This window comes from Uloborus diversus, chromosome 4 (assembly GCF_026930045.1).
Source record: "Uloborus diversus isolate 005 chromosome 4, Udiv.v.3.1, whole genome shotgun sequence".
NCBI lineage: Eukaryota > Metazoa > Arthropoda > Arachnida > Araneae > Uloboridae > Uloborus > Uloborus diversus.
The window spans coordinates 177,214,266-177,240,684 of record NC_072734.1 but is presented as its reverse complement, the minus strand read 5'-3'; the positions used below and the strand labels follow the sequence as shown (position 1 = coordinate 177,240,684).

Here is a 26,419-nt window from a genome sequence, read left to right as displayed (position 1 = left end):
GTATGTTACAAATAAAGGACATACAAAGCTTATGTAGGATTAGAATCGTATTAAACGTGCCATAGAAATGAAAACTTGTCCGTAGCTGTAACTGTTGAATTTTTTTTTCTTTTCTTTTCATCTTTTGATGGGCAATGATTTCTAATGTTTGGGTTTTTCCGTGCGAGACGTTATCTATTTACGTTCGGGAAATTTTCTAATACGTTTTTAGTCCTTTTAAATACACAAAAAAGTGATAATTCAACTGATTATTTTGTACTTTCTTTATCCTTATGTAGTAGATATTCCATTATTTGGTGTTCTTTATTTTTAATAAGTTGCAGTAACACTTCAAATAATGAATACAGTTGCAAATTCTTTCTAAGGTATGTCATATTCTTGCATTAACAAGATGCTTGATGTTCATAGTCATTTGTAAAAACTAATGAAAAGTTCATTGTTTAAAAATTTTAATAATTAATTTTGGCTGATAAATATTTTTTAAACCTTTAAAATGCTTAAATTGTCCGTCTTGCAATTTCTTTGACAATTGAATCACGGATTCATACACAGTGGTGCGAAAATGTGTAGCCTCATTCTCTGTAGAATTCCTTTCAGAATTCATTCCTTTATTTGAATACTAACTAGCATTTTATTCAAAATTTGTTTTTTCATTATGTTTAAATTTTCATTATTTATATATTCAATTTAGAAGTAATTTTTATATAATTTTTTATTTAAATTTTTGCTGCAATGTTAAGTGTCGGTAGGTCTGTACTGTACTTGGAAAATAATACTATGACTAAAAGTGACCTTGATTTTTTTTTCTCTCCAGGTAAATATGATCAGGGCGGCCGAGAGTTTTAGGCAAGCCCGTTGTCAATTTGGTCACTGAGTCTTTCTCTTTCCCCCCCCCCCCCAACCCCTTAAAACGTTTTCTACTTCAATTTCAAACCAGGTCACTTGTTTCTGGCTAGGCTGACACGTCCTCTCCTCGATTTAATGTTGCTGCCTTAGATTTAATGTTGATTGAGGATTTGAATACAAGGAAACAACAGGCCCCTTGAAAATTTCCAGAAATCGAACCCTATTAAAAAAGTATATATTTATACAGTAAAGCAATGTGTATATGTTTTTCTTTTATGTGTTGTAATCAATTATACGTTTTTAAAATTGGTTTTTGCAGAGTCTAAGGCACATTAATGTGTTTTTTCATTTATAAACTTTTTTCATACTTTGAAAATAAAAATGGTGATTCCCTGTTACTATTTTTTTTTTAAATAAGGAACAATAATGTATTGATTGTTGAACTTGCATGAAAGATTTGGAAATATAGGGTCAATTAGTAGAAAAATATTTTTTTAAGCCTTAGAAGATTAAGGCTATGTATTCTTTGTCTCTGTAGAATTTGGAACTTCAGCATATGACCCCTGCTCTTTTTATATTCAACCCTACTCCTGGTATTTTATGTCTGATATATATATATATTTTAATGCATTTTGCTGAAAAGCAAATTTTTCATTTGCTATTTCATCACTTGTTTTCTAGATTTATGTCTCATCACTAACTTTCGGTTGACTTCGAAATATTAAAGAAATTTTTCCAAGGACACTCTTAGCTGGAAGGCAAGAGAAATTTTCTGAATCCCAAAAATATTGCCAGCTTTAAGTGGGTTTGCTCGTTAAAAGCGAGTTATACTGCCATAGACTTAACATCGTACCAACCAAATCTTTCTGACTTCCTTGCTAAATCCGGGTTCTTGTTAAATCAGGGCATGTTACAAGCAAGTTCAACTGTATTAAAGGAATTGGATTTTTAAAAATGTTTAATATTTTGGAACATGTTGTAACAGAGATTTTAAATCACTTGCTATTACTATTATATGTATTTTTTTTTAATGAAATTGGTAATTGAAATATTTATTTACAGTGTAAATCATTAGTATTCCTTAACTGTTGGAAGTTCAATGCAACTTTTTTTGCAATTGGGTTTTAGTCATTTTTTAGATTTTTGCTGTTTTAAAATATTTTTAGACCTTTCACAAAATTACTATTTAAAAAATCTTAAGTCAAAAAATAGAATATAGCCATATCTATCAGTAAAATAATTCTATTATGTTAATATATTTCAATTTGGTTACATTTGTACAGGACCGCATATTCGGTAGCCACAAGAGCAGAAAAATTCGAGATATCTGAATTTGCTAATTTTCACATCACTACAGAAAATGTCAACATGGCAGATGTGAAAATTTATGACAATTATTTCAATTTAAGTTTAAAAACTCTAGAACTAATATCATATATCCCCCCCTCCCCCTTCGCGACTTTTTCCTGTTGGCAACAAAAAAACATCGCCAAAAAAAATATATGACGACATACATCATGCATTGTTCTTAGCTATACTTTTTTAGCGCCAACAGGAAAAATTCAGGTAAAAATACTTGATCAAATTACTTCAGAACACAACACATTAAAACAACATGAAGCCACAGCAAAAGACATCGCGAAAATATGCTTCAAAAATACCAGAAACTAGAAAGCTTTTGTACATAAAGAAAAAATGCAAGAAGTTTTTTAAAATGCTTAAATTAACAAATTACTGTAACAATTCACCAAAAAAATGTGTACCAATAGAAGTACACTGCTCGACATTGAAAATGCAACACCAAGAAGGAGTGTTCAGAAATTTATGCAAATTTTAGAGTAGACGTACATCACCGAGTTATGTAAATGACGTGAAATACACAGCTCTCCGACGCACGTGAAGTAAGATATAAGGGAAGGAATTTGCAGAATGGGTAATATTCTTGTCGTTATTTCTGACTGGAGAATTATCAAAGAAATTTTGTTTTTGTCTTGGAGAATACGTGTAACACGAGATAATGCCAGGCCGATGTCAACGGAGGCACTTCCAGCAGATAGACGATTTTACGAGGGGTATGGTGATCGGACTGAGAAGGGGAGGTTGGTCCGTACGTCAAATCGCAGCTGATACTCACATGGATGCGAGCACGGTGCATCGGCTGTGCCGAAGATGGTTGGAGCAACGAAATCAGGGTTGGCCGAATTGGACCCAATTGGGTTGGACCCAATGGGTTTTTTTGAAAAAACCCATTTAAAAAAACCCATTATTTAACCCACTTTTGGGTTTTAAAAAAAATTAATTAATTTAAATACTTTTACAATTTAAACTTCATTTTTATTTGATCTTCACCACAGACAAAGAACAAAAAAAATGAATTTAGAACTTGAATAGTATTTCTTAACTCTTAACGGCATTAAAAAAATACTTCAGATTTTAAATAAATGTATTTAACTTTTTTCTTTAACTGGTCAATAAATAACTCAAATTATATTGACCAAGTCCTGTCAGTCTGATTTTCTCAATATTTGTAGATTGTACAGAGGAAACTAATTTAGTTAAAAGGCTTTCATGTGAATTATTTTCTGCTAGCCAACACATCACAAATCTCGAATAAACACAAGGTATATTTTTTAGAAATAAAAAGATTTTTCAAACGGTCGACAGAAAACAGAACAGGTATAGTATTTTCATTATCTTACGAAAAAGTTTAATATTTCTTACTTTGTACACAGAAATAGAAAAACATGCAACATACAGTTCAAAGAAATATCTTGATTAAGCTGGAATTCAGTAAAAAGGGATTTAAACTACTTGAGGTTCTACAATAGTTTTACATAACAAAATAAAATACAATTAAGTAAAATGCAAAAAAAAATGTAGTAATTAAAAACGTACAATAGATTTTATCACTCGAGAAGTAACTTTACCTTAACTGTTGGTAATAATGAAAATTAAAAAATCTGAAACTTCACCATTCTTGGGTTTTTTCGTCTTTTATATTTTTCTCCAGAAAATGCTAAATTTTAACTAGTTTTCCAGCTTTTTTTACCCGAAGACAATTTTTGCACATTGTCCATATACTTATGCTACAATATTCTATAAGTACCCCCACATTTTCCCTAAAAAAAGACAAAAAAAACCCACATTTCTTTTAAAAAAACCAACTTTAGTTGGGTTTTTTTGGGTTTTATTTAAAAAAACACAAAAAACCCTGGGTCCATGGGCTTTTTTAAAAAAACCCGGGTTTTTGCCAACCCTGAACGAAATGTGGCAAAAATTGAGGGATGCAGAGGCAGCTAGAGTGATGTCAGAACGCATGGATCGACTCATCCACCGACAGGCTGTAGCAGACTCACAAGTCACTTGTTCCTCGATTCTGCAGCAGATGCAAGATACCCTGAATGTTCCCGTGTCAACCAGAACCATTTCCCGTCGTTTGGTCGCATGTGGTCTGCAATCACGGCGTCCGCTAAGAAGTCTGCCATTGACCCCACAACATAGACAGCAACTTTTAGTATGGTGCCGGACTACAGCGACGTGGATGACAGAATGGCGAAATGTCGTGTTCTCAGATGAATGCCGCTTCTGTTTATCCAGTGATAGTTGCTGCATACGTGTGTGGCGTCAACGTGGAGACAGATCTAATCCGGCAGCAACTGTGCAACGTCCCACCGCACGACAACGTGGCATAATGGTTTGGAGCACAATTGCGTACAATTTCATATCACCTCTAGTTTGTATTCAGGGCACTATGACGGCCCAACGATACTTGGATAATGTGCTGTTGCCGGTGGCAATCCCTTACCATCAAGGGCTACCTAATGCAATTTTTCAGCACTATAACGCCCGACCACACAGTGCTTGCATCTGCCAACATGCTCTCCAAGGCACACAGATGCTTCCCTGGCCACCATACTCTCCTGACCTGTCAACAATCGAACATGTGTGGGATGTGATTGGATGCCGTTTGCAGACTCCGTCCCTGCCTCGTTCAGAAGACGAACTGTGGCAAATGGTTGAAAGGGAATGGAGAGCCATCCCTCTAGATACATCCGCACTCTTATTGACTCTGCCAAGAAGCATTTCTTCGTGCATCGCTGTCCGCGGTGGTCCTACATCCTACTGAGCCGACGCTGTTCTCGCTCTGTATTCTGCCAATCATTTTGAAATTAAGATCATTTATTATTCCTTGCTGTCTCTGTCTTTTTTCCAAATATCATCACTATCTGACCACTCCTTGGTGTTTCATTTTCAACGTCAAGCAGTGTAAAAGCTTTTTTACAACGTACATTTCATCAAACGAAAACTTTTCTTATAGTCTACTAAAAAAGAGTGAAGCGGTTCAAATTGTGATGTTTTAAGCAGAAAATATCCCCAAAACCAATTGCAAACATAAAAATATTAGAAAGTAGAACAGAAATGCTACAAATTTAACAAAAGCTATAAGTCTACTATTTTATATTTTTAATACTATTTCTGTTTTAAAAAAATGCAATCAAATTTTGATGTATGAGAAATAGAATTGTCTTGAAAGAACATCCTAAACATAAAAAATACCATACATTAATTTGCTATCCAGAAATGCTTTCAAAATACCAAAAATATAATGAAATATATACCAAAAGTGTTCCGACGTGCGTGCATACGATAACAAGTTTGAACAGATCTAGATTACCTTCTGGTTGCCACACATAGGTTAGTTTCGCCAGGGATACCATGTTAAAAAAATTATTGCCTCGTTGGCGAAAAATATAATTTCAATTTTGTGCAAAAATTCGGATGTTGCCAAATGAGGGGGAGGGGAGGTATATAAGACATCTGAGCCGAAGCTTTCATTGAATTAATCATTGTATATACTTGAGTATACGTCAAGCAAACTCGTACAAATAAAAAATAAAAAAAAACAAGGTTCAAAGCTGAAAGATTAACTAACGTTTTACATATATTGCAAAATTTCCGAAATGATTTAGTTTGTCGTCCCAAATGTATATAAATAAATACATAAATGTATAGGTATACATGCTTTTTATTTTCCCTCCCAGGTATCTGAGACATTAAAAGAACTAACAATGGAAACAAATACAAAAAACAAAGATCAAACAAAACTTGATGCTGGTGGAAAAGAAAAACTGAGAACTTCTAAACATCATACCTCAGAGACTGATAGTTCTATTTCACTGACATTTGATTCTGCTGTAGATTGCAGTTACAAATCTGATGAAATTAGCCTCACAAGGACTTCTACAACAGAAAATATATCAAGTTTAAGTATATCAGATTGTAGTGTATTTTCAAAATCGGACTTGAGATTTGATAGTGGTCTTGGAACAGACTGTATTTCGCCTTTGACTTCAGAAAGTTGTCTTGCACCCGAGGAAGTATCAAAAGAAATCACTACAGAAACTTATGATAAAAACCGTAAACTTACTTGGAAGGATATCTTTACACCAGATAAAGATGGTGATACGTGAGTATTTTTCTTTTAATGTCCTTTAAAGATTAGATAAATAGTTCAATGTTTTCTTTATCTTTCATGTTTAAACCAGGGTTTGTTGATTGATTTAAATTGTGATTAAAATCATGATTTAAATTAATTGATTTTAACAAAATCATTAATTAAAATCAGTTGATTTTACTTTTATAACTTAATTTTGCATTTTTAGAATGTATTGCCCTAAATTTAACTACACTGCATTATACTATCTTCACTTCAACAGGCAAAACTACATAGGTCCCTCTTTCTATGTGTGTAACAGATTTTCACTCTATTGCTTTTACTCCAAAATTAGTTTAGAACAAAATAAAAATTTAGAGTTTTTCTTATACACAATGACTAATATAGCTCGGAAAAGTAATTGTTCAACATGTTATTTTACTTTAAAAAGTACATAATAATGGAAACCTTATCTTTAAGTAAAGCATAAAACAAAATCACATCTTATCTAAGCATTAAAGCGTATTTATAAATCTTAAAATATTATTGAATAGCTGGAGAACTTATCTTAATTTTAAAAGTAAGTTGAATGGATTCATCTATTGTATGAAATATATTATGTTTATGAATGTAAAGTAATTGATATCTACAAATTTCTGAACATTTTTAAAAAATCCAATTTAAATCAAAAAAATCCGACTTTTTTAATTTTTTTTAAAAAATCAAAAAAATCACGAACCTTGGTTTAAACTGAATAAAGTGATGTATCATACAGTATTTGGACCAGCCTCGTTGAGCCCAGAGCCTGTTGCTGGTCGTCACTTTTGTATTTGCATTTATATACAGTAGAAGTCGGGGCACATTGGCGACTTTTTTTTTTTGTTGTTATTTTTAAATCTCATTGAGAATTTAAATGAGCAGTTTGACTTTCTACCATAAGTTTCATTAAATATTTCTCATCCTCCCACATGTGGTTTTAGTATTATTCCAGTGGCGCAGCGGGGGGGGGGGGGGGAGTAAGAACGCCCCCCAGAGGCATCGGCTTTAACATAAATGCGTATTCTAATACAGTAGTTTAAACATATGAAAGGACTGTTTTGATCAGGAAACCCTTTCAGAAGGTATTTTTGATCAAAAGCCCCTCCAGATTATTTTCTTAATCAAAACACTCCCTTCAGAAAGTATTAGTGATTTTAAAAAAAAAAAACCTTCCGGTAGGTATTTTTGATCAAAAAACCCCCTCCAGAAGGGTTTTTTTGGCTGCATTAGTGTCCCTAGTCAAATACACAAGCCTGAAACAGTAAAACTGCAATATCTAAAAATACGCAAAGATATCTAAAAGTAAAAATCTGAGTGACAATAAAATTAAATAATATCTATAACGCTAAAAACACTTTAAAAGAAGTGTCTAAAAAAGTAGTTAAAGAGTTCTCTTTTTGTTACCCCAATGCAACCCGGAATATGTTTGGGCGATGCTTGCTGTTTGTTACTTATTATGCAGGTTAGAAAAACTTTTTCTCCAACCATAAACATGAGAATCCTAGTATGTCTGTGTTTATAGTCTTAATACTAGAGATGTACCGAGTACTCGGTAACTACTCGGTACACGGCCTACTCGGCCAATTTGCCGAGTACTCGGTACTCGGCCAAATTCTGATCAGATACTCGGCCAATACTGAGTAGTTGCAAAAAATTGAATATTGTCCTAGACAGATTCTAAAATGTATAAAAAAAGAGCAAGCATTATATTCTGCAATCATTTACAATTAAAATTTATAAGTCAAATTTAAATTTTTGAGAATAATGAAGTTTGTAATGCTTCATATCAATTATTCATATATGAATAAATCTTTATTTTAATGTCCCCAAAGTTAATAAAACTTATTTATTAAAAATTATGCAAAAAAGGTAAGTATAGAAAATATGGAATTTTTATATTAAAAATGGATTTTTGCTACAAACAAAAATTAGTTATAAAAAATATAAAAATACCTTTGTTTAAAAAATAAAAGAAAATAAAACAACGTTAAAAGCACAGTGCAGGAACACTGCAGACACTTGTTTTGGCGTTACAAGGAGTTCCTTTATCAATGCACAAAATGGAAGCTCGTGGATTTAAAGCCATCCGACAAAAGTATGATTTTTTTGTCGAATGTCTTTACATTCTTTAGCTCACATGTTATGCACTGAAAAAGACGTTCCTTGTAACGGGGGAGGAGGGGGGGGCAGAAACACGTGTGTGCAGTGTTCCTGCACATTTGTTTTATCTGCTTTAAAAAATTATTTATGTTTGGCGGACTAGAACTATAATTGATTGGTATACAGTGAAACCCCTCCTAACGGACACCCCTTTTATGCGTACAATTTTTAATTCCTCAGTTCCAATGCAAGTAACATTATTAAACCCCTGTCCTGTGGACAGGGGTTTAATAAGGGGTTTTAAGGGGTTTAATAAGGACAGGGTTTTTTTTTGTCCTCTATTGAGGACAAAAAAATTGTCCTGTTAGTGTCCACACTAGAGGGATTTTACTGTAATTTGTTTTAAATTCCAACTTGATTAATCATACCTTTAGTTTATTTATTTTTAATTTTAAAAATAATGTCTTTGTAAAATTTTTGACACAAATTTTTTTAAATAATGCGTAATTAAATGTCAGCAGGAATTTAGTTTTAAAAACTATTATATGGACAAGGAGGTCTATTCCAATAAGTTCAAAATTCATCATATGTGTGTTGGTGGTTCTTCTTAAAACATAATTGGTACTTGGTAACTCGGCCGAGTAGTGAAAGGCCGAGTACTCGGCTTCTCGGCCAAAGTGCTACTCGGTACGTCTCTACTTGATACGCATGAAGACTTGTGGCGATTCAATCCAAAACTAAGCAGTGTTCCTGACTCCTCGACCACATACCAATGGTGGGAGGACACTCCTTGGATGCCATGTTCCTTTAAAGCCCTCCAGGGTTAAAGCTGGGTTCAAAAGTTCATTAGCATAAAAGCTAAAATTGAAGGGGAAATTTTAGCAAAATGCTAAAATGTTACATTCTCATATAACATATGCCTCAGTGTGTTTCGTCTCCAGTTGAAAATAAAACTCATATTTTATCTGTGACATCTTTGAAAAAATAAGAACATCAGCTTTTTTTTAAAACAAAGTAAAAAAAAAGAAAACATGATTGGTCTTTAGAACGTTGCAGTCCCTCCTCCTAATAAAGCAGTTATTGAAGGGACAATGCCGGACAAGACAAAGTCTTATTGAACTTAATAGTTGTTTAATCATCTTAGCTAAGATTTAAAAAGATTAAGTTGATTATGGCATTGAATGCTTCCTCTCTCTAGGATCATACTTTTTTTTTAATGAATTTTTTATTACAGCAAAAATGTATTGCTTTGTTTTCGCAATTGAGATCATGGGCGGATCCAGGGAGGGGGCTATGGGGGCCATGGCCCCCTCCGAGAAAATTTCAAGAATAGTTAAAATCCCCTTTTTTGAGCAAAAATGTAAAAAATTTCCCGAACAATACATACAAAGTCTAACAATAAGGGAAACAATGAGAGGGGGGGCCATGGCCACCCTGAGAAAGTTTCAAAAATAGTTTAAAACCTTTTTTTAGAGCTAAGTTAAAAAAAATGTCTTATTATTCCTCGAAGTCTAACAAGAATAGAACGACAATGGCGGAGAGCCATAAAACCACACTGGGGGAGTTTCAAGTATAGTTTTAATTAACCTTAAACCCTCTTTCCTAGCTTAAATTGAAAAAAAAAAAAAAAAAACTTTATTGTAATTCATGTGAAGTCTAACAAGAATAGAAACAATGCCACAGGGAAGGCACGGCCACCCCACGAAAATTTCAAAAATATCAAATGTATACCAAATATTTGGGTTCATTTGCATAATGGGCTCTTCTTGTTAGATGTGTTTACTTCCCTCATGGGGGAAAGAAAAGGATATGTGTTAGCAAGTGTCCGATAAAATGTTATACATTTAATGATTGCGCATCAAGTTAAAGTTAGATTTAAGTTTTAACCTGGCTTTATGCTGAGCTATGTAATTATTCTTCATTCTCTTTTTAATATGGAACCCCCCAAACCACTCCTCTTCCTCTTGTTAATATTAACAAATATCGTCTACAAACCACATTTTCAAAGAAAAATTGTAAATGTTTCTAGAAGAGGATCAACTGCCTCTCATTTTCCCCAACATCGTTTAAGATCGGCCTAAATTTTGTTTTCAGCGCTTGAGTTTCAAAATGTTTTTGGGGGAGAACTCCTCCCTCCCGAACATCATTGAAAGTCTTTAAGAATTACGTTTCTGGAGCTACAATTTCGAAAAATTGCTGGTCCTCTAAAATTTACTCATGAATCATGGATCGCCTACATTTGCAATTTAAAGAGTTCAATTTTGAAAAAAATTTGGGAGTGGACCTCAGAATCTCTTCAACCCCTAACCTTACCAAAGATAGTCTAGAATGCGTTAAGTTTTTAAATTAGTAAAATTTTCTGGGATAGGTATTTTATTCTCTCTTCCCTTAACATCACCAAAAATAGTCTAAAACAGTCTTTTTAGAACTACAATTTCGGGGGGAGCGCTGCAAACCTCTTCTCCCCTACCATTGCCAAAGATAATTAGAATGCATCTTTAAGACTGCAAATTAGAAAAATTTCTTGGTGTGGGCCCTCAAATTTCTCCTCCACGTATCATCACGAAAAGATCGTATATTAAACTGCGTTTTTGACTCTGCAATGGCAAAAAAAAAAGAATCCGCCGGAGAAACTTCGAACCTCCCTCTTCTTAGCATTATTATAAATAATGTTTGCGTTTTTAACGTTTCAGTTTCGAAAAATGAACGTGGGGGGGGGGGGGGTTCTCACCTGAGCCCTTAATATTACAAAAGGCAGTTAAAATGCATTTCTAAATTACAAATCAGGAAAATTTCCTTAGATAGGCCCTCAAATCTCTCCTCCCTCTAACACCCTTAAAGATCGTTTAAAACTGCATTTTTAGAGCTACTATTTCAAAAAATAGACAGGGAAGCTCCACCGAACCTCTTCTCCCCTTACATTACCAAAGATCGTCTAAAATGCGTCTTTTAGACTACAAATTCGAAAATCTGTCGGGGGAGTAACCACCGTGCCCTCTATATTTACTTCGGAGTTAATATTATATTTGTGGTTGGTTCATATCGGCTTCCTCTTAAATCAGAAGTCCTACACAGTCGCCTCAAAACACAAGATGACTACTTTGAGGCGACGATATATGCACATCTTTGTTAAGAAAAGAGGAAAAATATTGGAAAGGTTACAGCCTTTATGTTAAACTTGCATCACCTAGTGAAAATTCCTTAAAAAATGCTCTAGTTAAAAGTGGGCTATATTTAGTAAAGTTCAAAAATTTTCCAAAGCATCGTATTTTTCCAAATGGCTCCCTCCGAGAATTCTGTCTGGATCCGCCCCTGATTGAGATAGTGTTTTCGCATTCTGCGAAAAATGCGACCGTAGCAGAAGCCCTGAAACCCTCTTCTTTCAAGATTCAAAAAGATCAAAATCAGTATCTGCATTGGGAACAGCTTCAGGCTTAGCAAGTCTGTTAGTAGTCTTATTTCCCTTCAGTACAATATAAGAAGAGATCTATTGGGAAGTTAGTGAGGAGTCCTTTTGAAATGATTCAATGCAAGTCACTATATCTCTTAAAATTGATTTTGAGCTGGTTTAACACCTTTGTAATTTCTGGTTGACTTGCATGGAATCTACAAAGAAAACTGTTTTCATTGGCATGGATTTAAGAATTTAAAACTGTCTCAATTGCCTGAAGCTCTGCATTGATGGTAGTACAGCCTCTGGGATTTGTATGGCTAAGATTCCGAGTTGGATGTTGAATTCTAGAACTGCTGCACTTCCAGAACTTCCATCAATGTCCCTAGATCCATCTGCATAGACTAATGTATTTAGGACCAAAAGAATTTAATTTTTCTAGAGCGAGAGCTCATAAGAGACATGGAATTTCTTCTTGCCTTTCTATGCAATCTCGGATGGAGACATCTTTAAAGAAATAAATGCAGTTTTAGTGTTTTTATTATTTTTTTCAATTTAAATTTTTTAAAAAATTGGTGATTTTTTAAATTTATTTAAAAAAACTAATCCATGCTTGTTTTTGCATATTCTTTTATGAGATATTATTTACTTTAATTATAGAACGTTAATCTCATTTTCAGACTCTTACATCTTGCCATTGTAGAAGCCCTTTCTGATATTACATGTCCATTGATTCAATTAGCACCTCATCCAGATTTTTTGGACATAACTAATGATTTATATCAAGTAAGCAGTTATATTTTTAAATACAATATTAAATAAAAATAACTTAGTGCATAAGTTATGAAAATTTGTTAGATAGGATTCTTGTAATATGTGGTTGTTGTACATCACACTAGCATAAGACTGTGATGTAGATATTTCTTGATAAATGCATCATCGGGTATGTGTGTGAGATGTCTTTGTATAATGCTGTTGAACTCGCTTGTAATGAGCCCTGATCTAACGAGAAAATCAGAAGTATTTGGTTGTGGTACAATGTTAAATGTGTGTAACTCGCTTTTCTAACGAACAAAACCCAATTAAATCGATCGATATTTGTGTTTCAAAAAATTTCTACGAACTTCAAAAAATCATTTAACATTACAAAGTCAACCAAAGGTTAATAATGAGTCATAGATCCCGAAAACAAGTAACGAGTCGTACCCTTTTAAAAAAATGTTGAATGATGAAGTATTTCAAAATTATGTGTTAGTTAGCCACGACACATAACAGACACACAAGAAGGAGACAAACAGTTCAAAGAAAATTAACCAAATTATTTGGTATTGTACAGAAAGTTTAAAACAATAACATAAAAGTGAGTGTGTAATAATTTTTATGAATCCGCTTTTTACGAGCACTCAGTTATAAGGAGAAAATATTGTGGTCACTTCACGCTCATTACAGTCGAACCTGTTTATCTCAAACCTGCTTATCTCGAAAACCTTTTTTTAATTTCCCTGCATTTGCAGCTAAAATTCAATGTATTTTCCATGTTTATCTCAAAAAAAAAATTCTGAAAACCTCTATATTTCGAATTCCAGCAATGCGGTCATTTTCGGATTCTAAGCCCAGTAATCTTCAAAACAACTAACAACTTACCTTAAACACAGAAACAGTATGTCCTCAAGGGCAGAGAGGGCAGTGGAAAAAAAGGCAGAAATGCGTCCAGGAATACGTTGCTTTTCTAGGAAGACCAACAAAACAGTCGTTTCAAGCACTTTTTCAGAAGCAGAGCAGAGGGCAGATAATGAGGTGAGGGGTGGGCTTGACAGATTTGAAATGTGGGGTGAGTTTTTCAAGTTCATGGTTAAATGTCACTCAAATGAAAAGCCGATTATAGGCTAAAAAGAACAATAGAAAAAATGAAAATTCTAGAATTTTTGGACGGCAATCCATTAATGAAAAAAAAAATAATAAAATAAAATAAAATGGTTCCTCCAATGCAAGGACCAACTTGTTCCAGAAAGTGGATAAATGCTACAAAGAAAAGCGGAAGACTTTTCTAATGATGGAGTTTCAGCCATCGCCAACCTCAAGAGGATAGTAAAATCCAAAAAAATTAGGCACCAAAAAACAATAAAAAAACTATTTTGCTTGAAAAAAGAAAGCTTAAAATTTCATTACTGTCAAAATGATTCCTTAAACTTGCAATAAAGTACTTGGTATAAAATAGTAAAATAAATACTTAACAAAACTAATACGGAAGAATTTTAATCTTTCGCATGTATTGTCTTTAGTATAAAATTCAAACTTTCATCATCAGATTCCAAATTTCAATAAGCTTCTCAAAACTTCCGTATCTCGAAACCTCTTTATCTCGATTTTTTTCTTTCCCGTGAAATTCGAGATAGACAGGTTCGACTGTATAAGCAAATATTTCTCTCTTGAAATTTATTGCAATTAAAATACTCATTAACAAGTTCTTTTACAGACTCCTTTGCATTTAGCAGCCCTAACGGGAAAATCAAACATTGTTCGTAAGCTTATTGTCGCCGGAGCAACTGTGGACATTCAAGATCATAGTGGCAACATACCTTTACATATTGCTGCACGCAGCGGAGATCTGGATTGTGTTGAGCTGATACTGATGCCAATATCTGATGCTGAACTAGAACTAGCGAAGTGTTCTTACAGAATATTTGCCAGAAAGGATGTAGACTTATCTCATCTAATTAACTTGAAAAACTATGATGGTAAGTTGAAGTATGTTCCATGCAACTTTTAAAGAATTAAAAATTTATTTCAATGAGGCCGGGATCTACAAAATGGCAAACTTCTTGGTGGAGGGTGGGGGAGGCACGTTTCTAAAGGGACTATGGCCAAGGAAACCAAAATAAATTCTTAAAAACTATGCTCAAGTTTTAGCAGTTGAAAATATTTTTGTAATGTTTTGGTAAAATTTCAGAAAAATTGAAACTAAACACATTTTACTCAAGCAAGGGGGGAGGAGACTGTATAAAGTTGTTTTCTTTTGCTGACATAACGCATAAATAAAATGAGTTATCAAAAATCAAAATAAAAAATACCCCACACAGCTAGCAAGAAGCATTCAAACAAATAAGTTAAAAATCTTAAAACAATAATAATAATTAATAAATAAATAAAACATTTAAACAAATTAAGTCAACGTTTAAGTAGTAATGTTGAAGCAGTTAAAAACATACCACCAGCACTAGTTAAAAAAATCTTGTTTTTTTTTTTTTTTTTTTTTTTTTTTTTTTTTTTTTTTTTTTTTTGAAGGGCAATCTAGTAGATGGTTAGGAGCCCTGCTGATTTTTTGAAGGGGGGGGGGAGCAAATTTTATTGATCCGGGCCTGATATAATTGCTAGTAAAAATGTGTGTTAAGTTGAATTTTGTCTGGCATTAACTTATTTCTTTTGATTTAGATACAGTTTTTAATTCTAAGTTGAAGTAGTGTCATGGGCGTACCAGGTTATCAAATGTAGTGTTTTGAAAACAATACTTGCTTGAAACTAACACAAAAAGCCTATGTCTTTTATCCAGCGAGTTTTGAAGGATTTTTTTCGGTGATTATTTTTGTTTTGTAACAGATCAGTTAACACATATTGTTCCACTTCTCTCTAGTTGTTGAAAATACTGAGATGGTTTCTAGATCTTTAGTTTAATTCATCATATGTACATGCTTATAGCAGCCATTTTGTGCAAACTTTGTAACATTTTACAGATTGGAAACATCCAGAAATATTTTTTCCACAAATGCGAGATCAAATTCTTTATGTCAAAATACCTTTGTTGGAGAAATATTCATCTAAGGAGCAAAGAATGACAAACTTGTGTTTTATCACCCATTAGACATAGAAACATCGATTAATTGACTATTATACAAATGTACTTGTTGGAGGGAGAGGTGGGAGCCTGAGAAGATGTTGAATTCTGTTGGTTTCTACCTTTAAATTGCAAAAATCCTGTGCAAAATGAATACTAAGTCTGAAAGTAATGGAAACAAAATGAGCAAGGTTTGGGATGTAATCAGTGGCGGCGATTGGAGCTTATGAGAGGGGGGGGGGCAAAAAAAAGACAACTAAAAGCCATGGGACTTTCAGCAGCAAAAACGAAAAAAAAAAGTACAAAATTTTGTTAGGGCTGGTTTTGAGAAGCAGATAAGTGGAAATTGATGCAAATCTAACAAACTTAACTCACCTTTTTCTTAAGATTTTGATGAATTTTGTGCACAATAACTTTCCTTGAAGAAACACTTAGACATGAATTAGACTTACATTATTTACCCGAAGTATTTTGAGGTGTTACAAACACTTGACAATAATTTTACTAAAGAAGTATGGCTTGTTTAAGTAAAACAATTTTACTAATATGTAAGCAGTGAAAAAAAAAAACTAAAAGAGTTTGTTTGTGCTAAATAATGTTTCTTAAACAGATATACAAAGTAAAACAGACAATTTTGTTCTGAAAATTTTGACATTTCTGCTTTTTTTTTTATAATTTCTAGTTTTGATTCCTAAATTGGAAAATAAAATAAACTAACCATTAAAAGGGGGGAGGGTTGCCCCTCCCCTTTGTCCCCCCAAATCGCCACTACTGGATGTAATAAAAAGAAAAAACATAAAGGGCTCACTCAGCTTATTCCAACAAAAGCAATGTTCCAATATGGAATTGGGCTCTAGCTTAACTGAATTGACAAAAAATCTGATGTAATCACCCAAACTACCGAGGTTTCTACAAACCAGGGGTGTCCAATGGGGGGGGGAGGGTCATGGCGCAGATTGCACCATTGAAATTTTTAAGGGATGTGTTTGAGGTATTTTTCTCATTTTTTGATGGGGGGTGTCTTTGCAACATTTAGGGGGGTGTGCCCTTGCTCTTTGGGGGGTTGGGCATATCTGCTGCAAACTATTTGTGAAAATGTGATGTAGAGACTTTTCGTATAACAAAAGTAACTAATGTTATAATAATTGAACCATAAATTGAAGTTTTTGAACATTAGAAACTTACCGCCTTTTTTTTCCTTGCATAAATGCAACAATCGATTTTGTTTCAATATGGATTATTAATTTGAGGTTATAAGTTTTTTAAGCTATTTTTTATGTGCTTAGAAGGATGTATTCCAATGCAGGGGTTTGTCTCTAAATGATGTCTCACTTTTTTCCACATGTTTTGCCCCCCCCCCCCCCCCCCTTGTTCCAAAGTATCACGTTTCACCTTACCTCCCTTGTCACATGCCATGCTATATTGTCTCACATCATGTTAATACCTCCCTTCCCTTTTTCACAATTTCATAACCCGAATGCATAGTTTTGCTCCCAGTAGCAAAAACAGTTCAACGCTACAACCCATGTGGCAGATTCTTGAAAAAATCTGCATATATTTTTACTTAGTTGGGGACGGGAAAAAATAAATAAAAGAAAAAGCAATCTTAAAATTCAACAAGCAAAGATTTACTGTATTTTCTAGGATATAACCACAGGTAGAATGTACTTGTGTTTTTTAAGTTTAGTATTTTATTTTCAAGCATTTCTCGGTGCTATTGTAAATTTTACGATTCATCTAATGTTGATTTATCTTGCAGACTATTCTTAGGATTTTCAATTTGTGCCACAAACTGTGGACAGAAATTCTGCTGCTGGGGCTTTGCTATTACAGTGTGGTAACACAACCTGAAAAACCTGGAAATCAGGGAAATTTTAATGTCTGCAAAAAATTGGGGAATTATCAGGGTATTTTTAAATTTTCTCAAAATGTCAGGGGAAAATATAATTTTCAACCGCCAAACCTCTGAAGTTTTCCTCCCTGACTTTTCATTTTGATACAAAAGATTTTTTTTTTTGCTTAATGAAACTTTATACACATTCTAAAATTATTTTTAACTGCTACAAACCAGCAAAGTCTTGAGATCGAAATTTCGGATTACTATTAAGCTTTGTTAGAAGGCTTTTAAATAAAATTTGTCTTTTTTCATTAAAACCTTAATTTGGAAATGTTTAGTTGAAATTCTGTAATCATTTTCATTGCAAGTTTTCAAATGTCACAAGTTAAATGTTGAACTGGACAAAATTCAATCAAAAAAGTATTTATAATATTAATCTTACTGTTTTCTTTCTTGTTTTCTGATCTACCATTTTTCCGCATAATTTTCAAACTAAAATCAACAGCTTGCCATGATTGTAAAATCAGGGAAGTTTTTTGGAACTAAACCAGTGAATTATCGGGGAACTTTTTTACAATCACAGCTTGCCACGATTGTAAAATCAGGGAAATTTTTTGGAACTAAATCAGTGAATTATCAGGGAACTTTTTTCCCAGGATTTTGTTACCTCCATGTGTTACATGATAAATTTATTGATCGAGTCCAACCAATTTGCCTCAAACCTATCTATCTAAAAAACCTCCCTTTATTGAAAATGTATCTATTTCTCTGCACTTGTAATGAAAACTCAGCATATTTCTATGTTTTCATCTGATATTTTTTTTTTTTTTTGTTAATCCTCTATATTTCGAACTTTGGCAACATTGTCATTTTCTTATTTTATCTCCAACCATTGGGAAACAAAAAACATTCCTTCTTATATCAGCAGTCATATTGTCTTCAAGGCTTAAAAAACAATATAACCCAGTAAATTCTATATACAAAGAGCAAGATACCTAGGACTTCCATTCACTTTGAAAATCTGGGAAAGAGAAGCTGTTGAATAGTGATGGTAGAACTTTATATTTTTACTTTCAAGTCCCAAAGAATTTTTTCCCCCTTCTTGTTAGGGTGTCTTTTACTTCGTGTGTGTGCATGCTCTTTAGGTTTGCGTAGTTCTTCGCCTCTTTTAAATCTTCAATTAGTCATTTTAACTACTTATTGTTCCATTGAAACATCAATCATTTAAAGTAAAAGTTTGTTAATATTGGTTGTTACTGCAGGGGGGTATATTAAAATACATTGCGTGTTATATTTAACTAAGGAAGCATGCATGAAATCTTTTGAATAATATCATAAAACATTTTCTTGCAGGGCAATCTTGTGTTCATCTTGCTGCATCAGGAGGATTCAAAAAAGTTCTAGAATGTCTGTTCAAATATAGAGGGGACATAAATGAACAAGTAAGGATTGTTATTTTTCTGTGTGCACATTATTTAAAAAAATATTTGACTGATATCAGATAAAAATTATCTTAAATATAATGTTGTTAAGAACTGAAAGAATGCATGTGTAATATTTTGGTATGGGTTTTATTTAAATTTTATTTTAATTAGTAGTGATCAAAATTATTGCATTTCATCTGATGACAAACACACTTTGCCTATAATACCAGCAGAGATTGAAATTCATATGAGATGCATATTTCGTAAAGATATCTCTTTGGGTATTAAATTGTTTGGGGGTGTCAAGGTTCATTCATACCTAAATTGAGGCAGTGAGAAGCAAAGGGATGCAAGTGGACGTTTTCAAGTTTTGAGTAAAACACGTTTAAAGATCACATCCAAGGTAGGTTTTCATTGATTTTTTTTTTCTAAATCATGCTGTACAGCAGCACCTACCAGGGCTACTAGTACCATCTCTTGCCCCAAGACAGAGGAGAGGTTCACCTACCATGTGTACTGATTATCTCCAAATTTTCAATTTTGCCACTTGCATCCCTTTTGCTTCTTCCCTACCTCAATTGTCTTTTCTGTATCAAATATCCTTATTTTATTGTGAGAAGTTACAAAAAGTGAGATAAACGAAGTATAAGTTTTTAATTGTGTTGAAACATCTCCAAACTGATGTGGTATTTCTTGTAGGTTTAACTCGGTTTAATACTAGGGAACTGATTCCTAAAGTATCAGAAATAAGTCATTTTCGAGAGTAAAAAACATGCAAATGATTTGAATAAGGTGACCTGAATTGCCACAAAAGTAGTGATGTAGACTGAGATTTTTCTGTGGTAGCCAGTGACTACTAATGCAAGAAACTTTGATAGCCCCTTAAAAACTTAGGTAGCTGCAACAAAAGTCTTAGTATTCTGCAAGTAGCTATTCAGTTGGAGATATAAGTAGTTTAATTTGGTGATGATGAATTTCTAATTATAAAATATTTTAGATGTTAAAAAACTCTTTTGTAAAAACAGAAATTACTGGTAAGTAAGATTTGTAATTTAATGTAACTTTTATTAAAGAAATCAGAAAGTCAAAAAAGATCCAGTCCAGTGGAAATTAAGTATTTATTTGCATACATTTGGAAAACATTAAACAAAATCTAATAGTGAATGTTATTCTAAAAAATCTTGCCCATGTACCATTCAAACTAAATTGATTCCTGTCATCGTCAATATGAAATTTTGCTATTTATACTATTTTTTCAAACTTTAAGTAACTACCAATAATTCCATAAAAGTACTATTTAAGTTAAAAAAAATGAATGAATTGTTAAACTGAAAAGTAAAACAAACACTTAAACCAGAAAATTACTTCCAACTTTCAAAATAATTGTAATATTTTCAGAATACAAAAGGGTTGAAATTTGAAACACACCATTCAATTTTCAGTTCAATAAGTGTGCAATGTTTTTCATATTTCCAAAAATAAAGGTTTCTCTCTCTCTCTCTCTCTCTCTCTCTCTCTCTCTTTATGTGATGGAAACAATGAAACTTTATTTTAAATACCAGAGATATTCATAACATGATAAAACTTTTGTTCAGTCTTCTAAATAAATCAAAATATTGTGCAATAAAAAACATTAATATGGGAATTAAGTTAAAGCAATGCATGTGTTTAATTCACACAAAAAAAAAGGTAAGAAAGATTTTCAATAAATCATACTTTAAAAAATAATGGCGATTGAAAAATCAAAATCATGCAGCTTTTTAAGTCATGTTAATTTTGTAAATCTACCAAATATGCAAATATGCCGCCAATTTCATTGCAAATTTAAAAAAATTCATGGTATACAAGCTTTGACCGCTACTTCTACTACCTGTGAGAGACAACAAAATATGACCCTTGATCATAGTTTCGGAAGGTTGTGCAAATGTCTCTCTTGTCAAGAAGTAGAAATCTTTTCTTCTGATAAGAATAAAATGCTAGAAGGGGAGAGGATACGGGGCTTTTTTTTGTATAAAAAGTTCAAAAAGAGAGCATTGATCTCAAAGAAAGGGCAAAAAAAGGCAGGCAAGGGTTGCCTTTGAAAAAATGCCTAGGAGCCATTCCACAGTCACGCGCGGGACAAAAATACCCTTAAATTTCATTAACATTTTGTCGTACCTCGTAATATTTTAATGAAACAGGGGTAAGCAATTTTTTTAATCTTTACATTTGATACAAAGATACTCCTGACACAGTTATATTTTTATTAAACAATTTTGTTATTTAAAATAAAATTTATTTACATGCGTCACATTCGGGAAATCCAAAGTCAACCTCTGGTAACTTGCTTATGAACAAGCTAATATTTTTGCTCTATTAAAACAGCAATGACGAAACAAATTGTAGATTTTGAAAGCTATGGTTTCAACGCAAGAGAAACATATCTCATTATTTTACAAATAATTATTTAAACCATTGAAAAAAAAATATGTATATGCCCATTCTATTGAAAACAGTCATTTTGCCCCAATGTAATGGTTCCTATATTTCTTAAAAAAGAAATAATTTTTGAAGAAAATTTTTGCTTAAGAAGTCAATCATGGGTATGTGATTTCTTAAGCAACAAAATTTTGTCCACCATGCTTTTAAATTATTATTTTTTATGAAATGTATGAAGCTTTATGTGCGGGACAAAATCACCATTTTCCATGGAATGTCCCTTAGGCAAAACATAACTTAATTTTTTTGCTCTAGTTTGTCAAATGCATTGCATATGATATTCAGAAACTCCATGTTTCAAAACAATCTGAAATGCATTTTTGACACTTTCCCGTGCTAAAGAAATTATATGAAGGATTTCAAGCTGGTATTCCAACTCGTTCTTGCCTCTTAATTTCATGTTTGCAAGATTGGTTCAGAAGTTGGTTTTGGTAGTTTAATTTAAAGGATTACAGTATTTTTTTACCTCCTCATTGATAGTTTGAACTATCTTTGTACAATTGACTAAGGTTTTTTTTTTTTTTTGAATTAGGGATTCTGGGAACCTGTTTGTAAAAACAAGAGTCACTTGATAAAAGTTACCTTTGGTATTTCCATCAGATAGAATGGCTGTTACTTATTTTGTTAACTGACATTCTGTGGAAAATAACAAAATTTTATTTTATTACTCAATGTGAAATGCAGGAATCATTTTAAGTAACATAAAATGAGTTAATTGTATTGACATTATATTAAAATGATTTAACATTACAAATACAAGGATATTTTTTTGTGTAATGAAAAATGACATTGTGAGAAAAGTCATTAAGTACAGGAAATGTTAAATTGGAGTTTCACTTTATGTGCAAAATTTCTGTTGCACATTTCAAAGTTTAATTTTATACTAGCTTTGAAATGATTTTGTTATGTTATGTCATTAACCACTGGATTGTGTTTTAGGATGGTAAAAGTGGGCGAACTCCTTTGCATTACGCAATCGAAAATGAAAATGTAGAATTAGTGCAGCTACTACTCACAAAATGCCGTGCTAATCCCTATGTAAAGAATTACGCCGGACAAACTGCATTTTGCATTGCTCGATCACTTCATAAGAGAAAGCCTTCAGAGATTCGTAGAAGCATTATCGAAATTTTGAAACCCTATGCTGAAAAATGGGATTCAAGTTCTGACTTTGAATGGGAATCTTCCAGTGATGAGGTACTTTATTTATTATTATTATTTTTATTTTATTTTTTAATTTTTGAACAAGTAGTTCATAATTTTTGCTTGATTTAATGGGAGAATTATTGAAAAATTGCAATTTTATAATCATTTTTATGTGCTCATTCCGCTTCGACATTTGGAATGGTTGAAACAAAAATACTAAAAATTACTGGAAATTTAGTTGCAGTTTGACAAAAGCCAATGTTGTTGCATAAAATAGTTCAGGTTTCTACCCTCCCTCTTAAAAAGTGTAAGCATGTATGAATGCATTTTAATTATAACTGATACTTTGGCATCTGAATGGCCAATCTAATCCCTTCTTTCTTTCATTTTGTCCCAGGGAGGAAGTGTGCCAACATTGTATGCATTTGCATTCCTATGTGTTTGTTGACATTTTAATAATTTTCTATTTCTTTTTAACACCAAAGCACATCTGTATCATTCATTTGCAAATTTTTACACTGCACCGCTGTTTAATCATCTTTTACATTTCAGTCCAAGAATATTTAAGCAGAGGATGCTCGTATCTGTTGTCTAATCACTTGGGCATTCTGTTGGCTATTTTCTAAAGACTTACTATTACTACTATTGAAGATTTTTAAAAATTGACATAGTTAGCTTAAGATATGATTATATCACTTCTGGAAAGAATACTTTCTGTGAAGAGAAGGTTTTTCTTTTTTTCAAAGCAGCCACTACAAAGTCTAACTACATGTTCACTTGTATTAAGAAAGTCCCTCGTTGACTTTTCAAATTTCTTTTAGCAACAGAGTAACTCTTTTTTATCAGTGCAAATGGGGTTGACAAGGCACATTCAAAACTTTACACTAGTTGTTTTTCATGCAATGTTGAATACCGGAAACAAAGTAATGTTTTATATGTATTTAAAAGTTCTAAGCTAAAAGAGTCACCACATAATAGCATAGTGACTAAAATAGGACTCTAATGTGACTATTTGTGTTGTGTGACCAGGGTTCAGGGTTCGACAAATCTCAGACAACTAAAAATAATTCTTTGGCTACTATTTCTCTCTGATTAAGAACCTTTCAAAAGTCATGTTATGATGAATTTTTATATATAGACTCAGAGAAATGATTTGTCTGTCACCTAACATCTTTTTGTGGCTCCTAAGATTTTGCAGTTTTGGTCTGTCTCTGTGTATGAGGTTTCGAAATGTAAAAGTTGTCAGGAGAAAAGTTTGAATACGGCAGTCGTCACAGCTTGACTCTGGATTGTTACATCCACTTTGTTACATCATATCTAACCAATCTGAATTGAAGCTTAACTTCTGCATTGAAATGAAATTCCTTCCAAATTCAGATGATTTCTAAAAACTCAAGTCCTATTATGAAGTAATTCCTGAAATTTAAATCACATTTGTACAATTTAGTCTGTTGTTGTTGTCTTGTCCATTGGAATAGTGCGATGGAATCAAGCTCGTCCGAAAGTATCCAAAACAGCCCGTGGCCACATCTATAGCTTCCGAGGAATATTGGAGTTGATGTGTGGGAGCAATATGGATTCTGAAGAACTTTGCCAAAATGGCAGGGCAGTCAAAGATATGGTTGGGAGAGAGTCCAATGTCTGTGAAGTGAGGACAGCTCCTATAGCTTCGATGGCCATCGGGATGTATCCTCACTCCCTTGAAGTGTTTGGTCCTGAACCTGGTAATGGCTGTAGGGATAGCACAGTTACAGTTTAGGGCAGGGGTGGAGTGTTTCTGGGAAGAAGCATGAAGCAGTGTTTAGGGGGCTATTGCGTTGGCATCAGTAAGCATCATGATGCTGGAAAGCCGAGTGTCGTCTTGTGCTTCTTCCATTTAGTCCAGAGGTTCCCAAACTTTAGACCTTTGCAAACCGCCTCTAGAAAAATTATGAACTTCGCAGACCCCCTCCCCCTAACCCCACGGCGAGCGCATAAAAAAAATGAGTCAACACATTTTTAAAAAAAAATTTCTAATATATTTTTTACGCTATTTTTCCCTTTAATTTATTTATTCATTCATTCTTTCTTAAATTTATTCATTCATTTCAGAGCTTTTGTCTGGTTTTCATTTCTCGAATTATTATTTTAAGTTATGGAAGTAAAATTCTGGTTGAAATTCAATTAGGAATGAAAATGTTATCACCCAATTTGTACAAAGAGCTTACTAATAAAAAAAATCTTTTGAAGTAAGGAAAAAAACACTGTTAGCCAAGTTTAAGTGTGTTAATATTTCATATAAGTTGTATTTTTATGGTGTATTAGAAGTTTAATTAATAATTATAGTTCAGGCGAACCTACCCTGGCAGCGTCGTAATACTGTGATTAAGATTTCCGTAGCCTTCACAATGCTGCCTCCTTAAATTTGCCTCAATTATAGGGACTAGAGAGCCACCGCCCTCTGCTCGCTATCGGTCACCAGACCCCGGAAACAGCAAGCAATTTCATTCATTGCAATCAATGCATTATTAATGCTTTGAATGAAATTGTAATACTGAAAAAGTATGCTTATTTTTTCAGTATACAGAAAAAAAAAAAAAAACTAATTCCATTTGCACAAGTGCTACAACCTTGCTCACCGCTTTTGTTCATCAGTTCACCACAAACGGACTACCAGAGTCCAGCAGGTGCGGGTTCAATATAGTATGAGGTATGCTAATGATACCAATATATTCTGAGCACTAAATATTTTAGGCCTTGACGATTCGGCCAAAATGAAAGGATGATTGTCCAAAATTTGTTGACTCTGTGAAAATCTCAAGCGTCAAACGTTTAGTTTCATTTGAAATGATTTTGCTGACTAAACGCAAGCATATAATGCAACAAATTCATAAAGCAGTAGTACTCCATAATTATTAAAATCGACTGCAAACTATAGCATTTGATCTATTTCAGCTTTTGCTTAAAATTTTGAGTGTTGACTATTAAATTTAGTCTTGTAAAGCAAAAGTTTCATTTGAAGTATAATTTCGCAGCTGTAAAAATGTGCCTCAATATTTGCATATTACTCAAGATAGTTTTTTAACAGTATGACCATCGCTATGCGCACAAAATTAACTAATGTTTAGTGTGTTTACTTCCAAAAGTTTCGACGGGGGGGGGGGGGGGGGTTGCTGCTTCTTCCTGGATGTACTTGAGCAAGAACTCTTTTATTCCTCATAAGTGCTTTCTTTTTGAATTAATCGTTACTAGTCTTTCAATCTCGATTATATTTAACGGTTTAACTGTATAGCACCGCGGACCACCTGGCATGGATCACAGTTTGGGAAACTCTGATTTAGTCTATTAATTCATGTTTCTTAAAGTCAAAGTGTTCAATTTCTTCAATGAGAACTATGGTAATTGTTCTAATTTATTCTTGTAATTACTAATTTTTGTTTTGGTCTTCGTCCTTTATTAGGCTGATGCAACAGAATTAAATCAAAAGAACTCTCAAGAACATGCGAATAAATGACACAAATAGGAACTACCAAGTTTATGAATTGTTGATTGAAAGTGATTCTTGTTGTGAACTCAAAATGGATTTTGAAACTTGACTGCCGTGCAAAAGTGTTCATGTTAATTTTTAAGGTTGGTTTAAATTACACCTGAAAAGTACGTGGTGATGAAGAGTACAAATTGCTTTTATCGTATTGAAGCATTACTAAGTGATTTATTATGAAATAAATTTGTTAATATGATATTTGTACATAGTGTATGTTGCTTGTTTACTGAAGGAATGCTGTCCGTAAAACATGCCTTAAGGAATGTGATTGTGCTTAGTTCAAAGTATATTTATTCTTTACAGTGTATAAACGCCTAATCTATATTATTAACAGCTGAGTATTGCTATTACATTACGTTTATTGTAATT

The 26,419-nt window shown here is 33.0% G+C and overlaps 1 protein-coding gene across 1 annotated transcript; it reads left to right on the top strand.

The window, feature by feature from the left end:
* The first annotated feature begins 194 nt into the window (after positions 1 to 194).
* On the top strand, positions 195 to 26,419 carry LOC129221218 (NF-kappa-B inhibitor cactus-like). Its single transcript, XM_054855672.1, has 7 exons — positions 195 to 365; positions 5,889 to 6,313; positions 12,491 to 12,596; positions 14,287 to 14,548; positions 18,833 to 18,921; positions 22,321 to 22,578; positions 25,967 to 26,419. Exons 2-7 carry the CDS (start codon positions 5,916 to 5,918, stop codon positions 26,018 to 26,020), a joined length of 1,167 nt encoding a protein of 388 aa, XP_054711647.1. The 5' UTR covers positions 195 to 365; positions 5,889 to 5,915; the 3' UTR covers positions 26,021 to 26,419.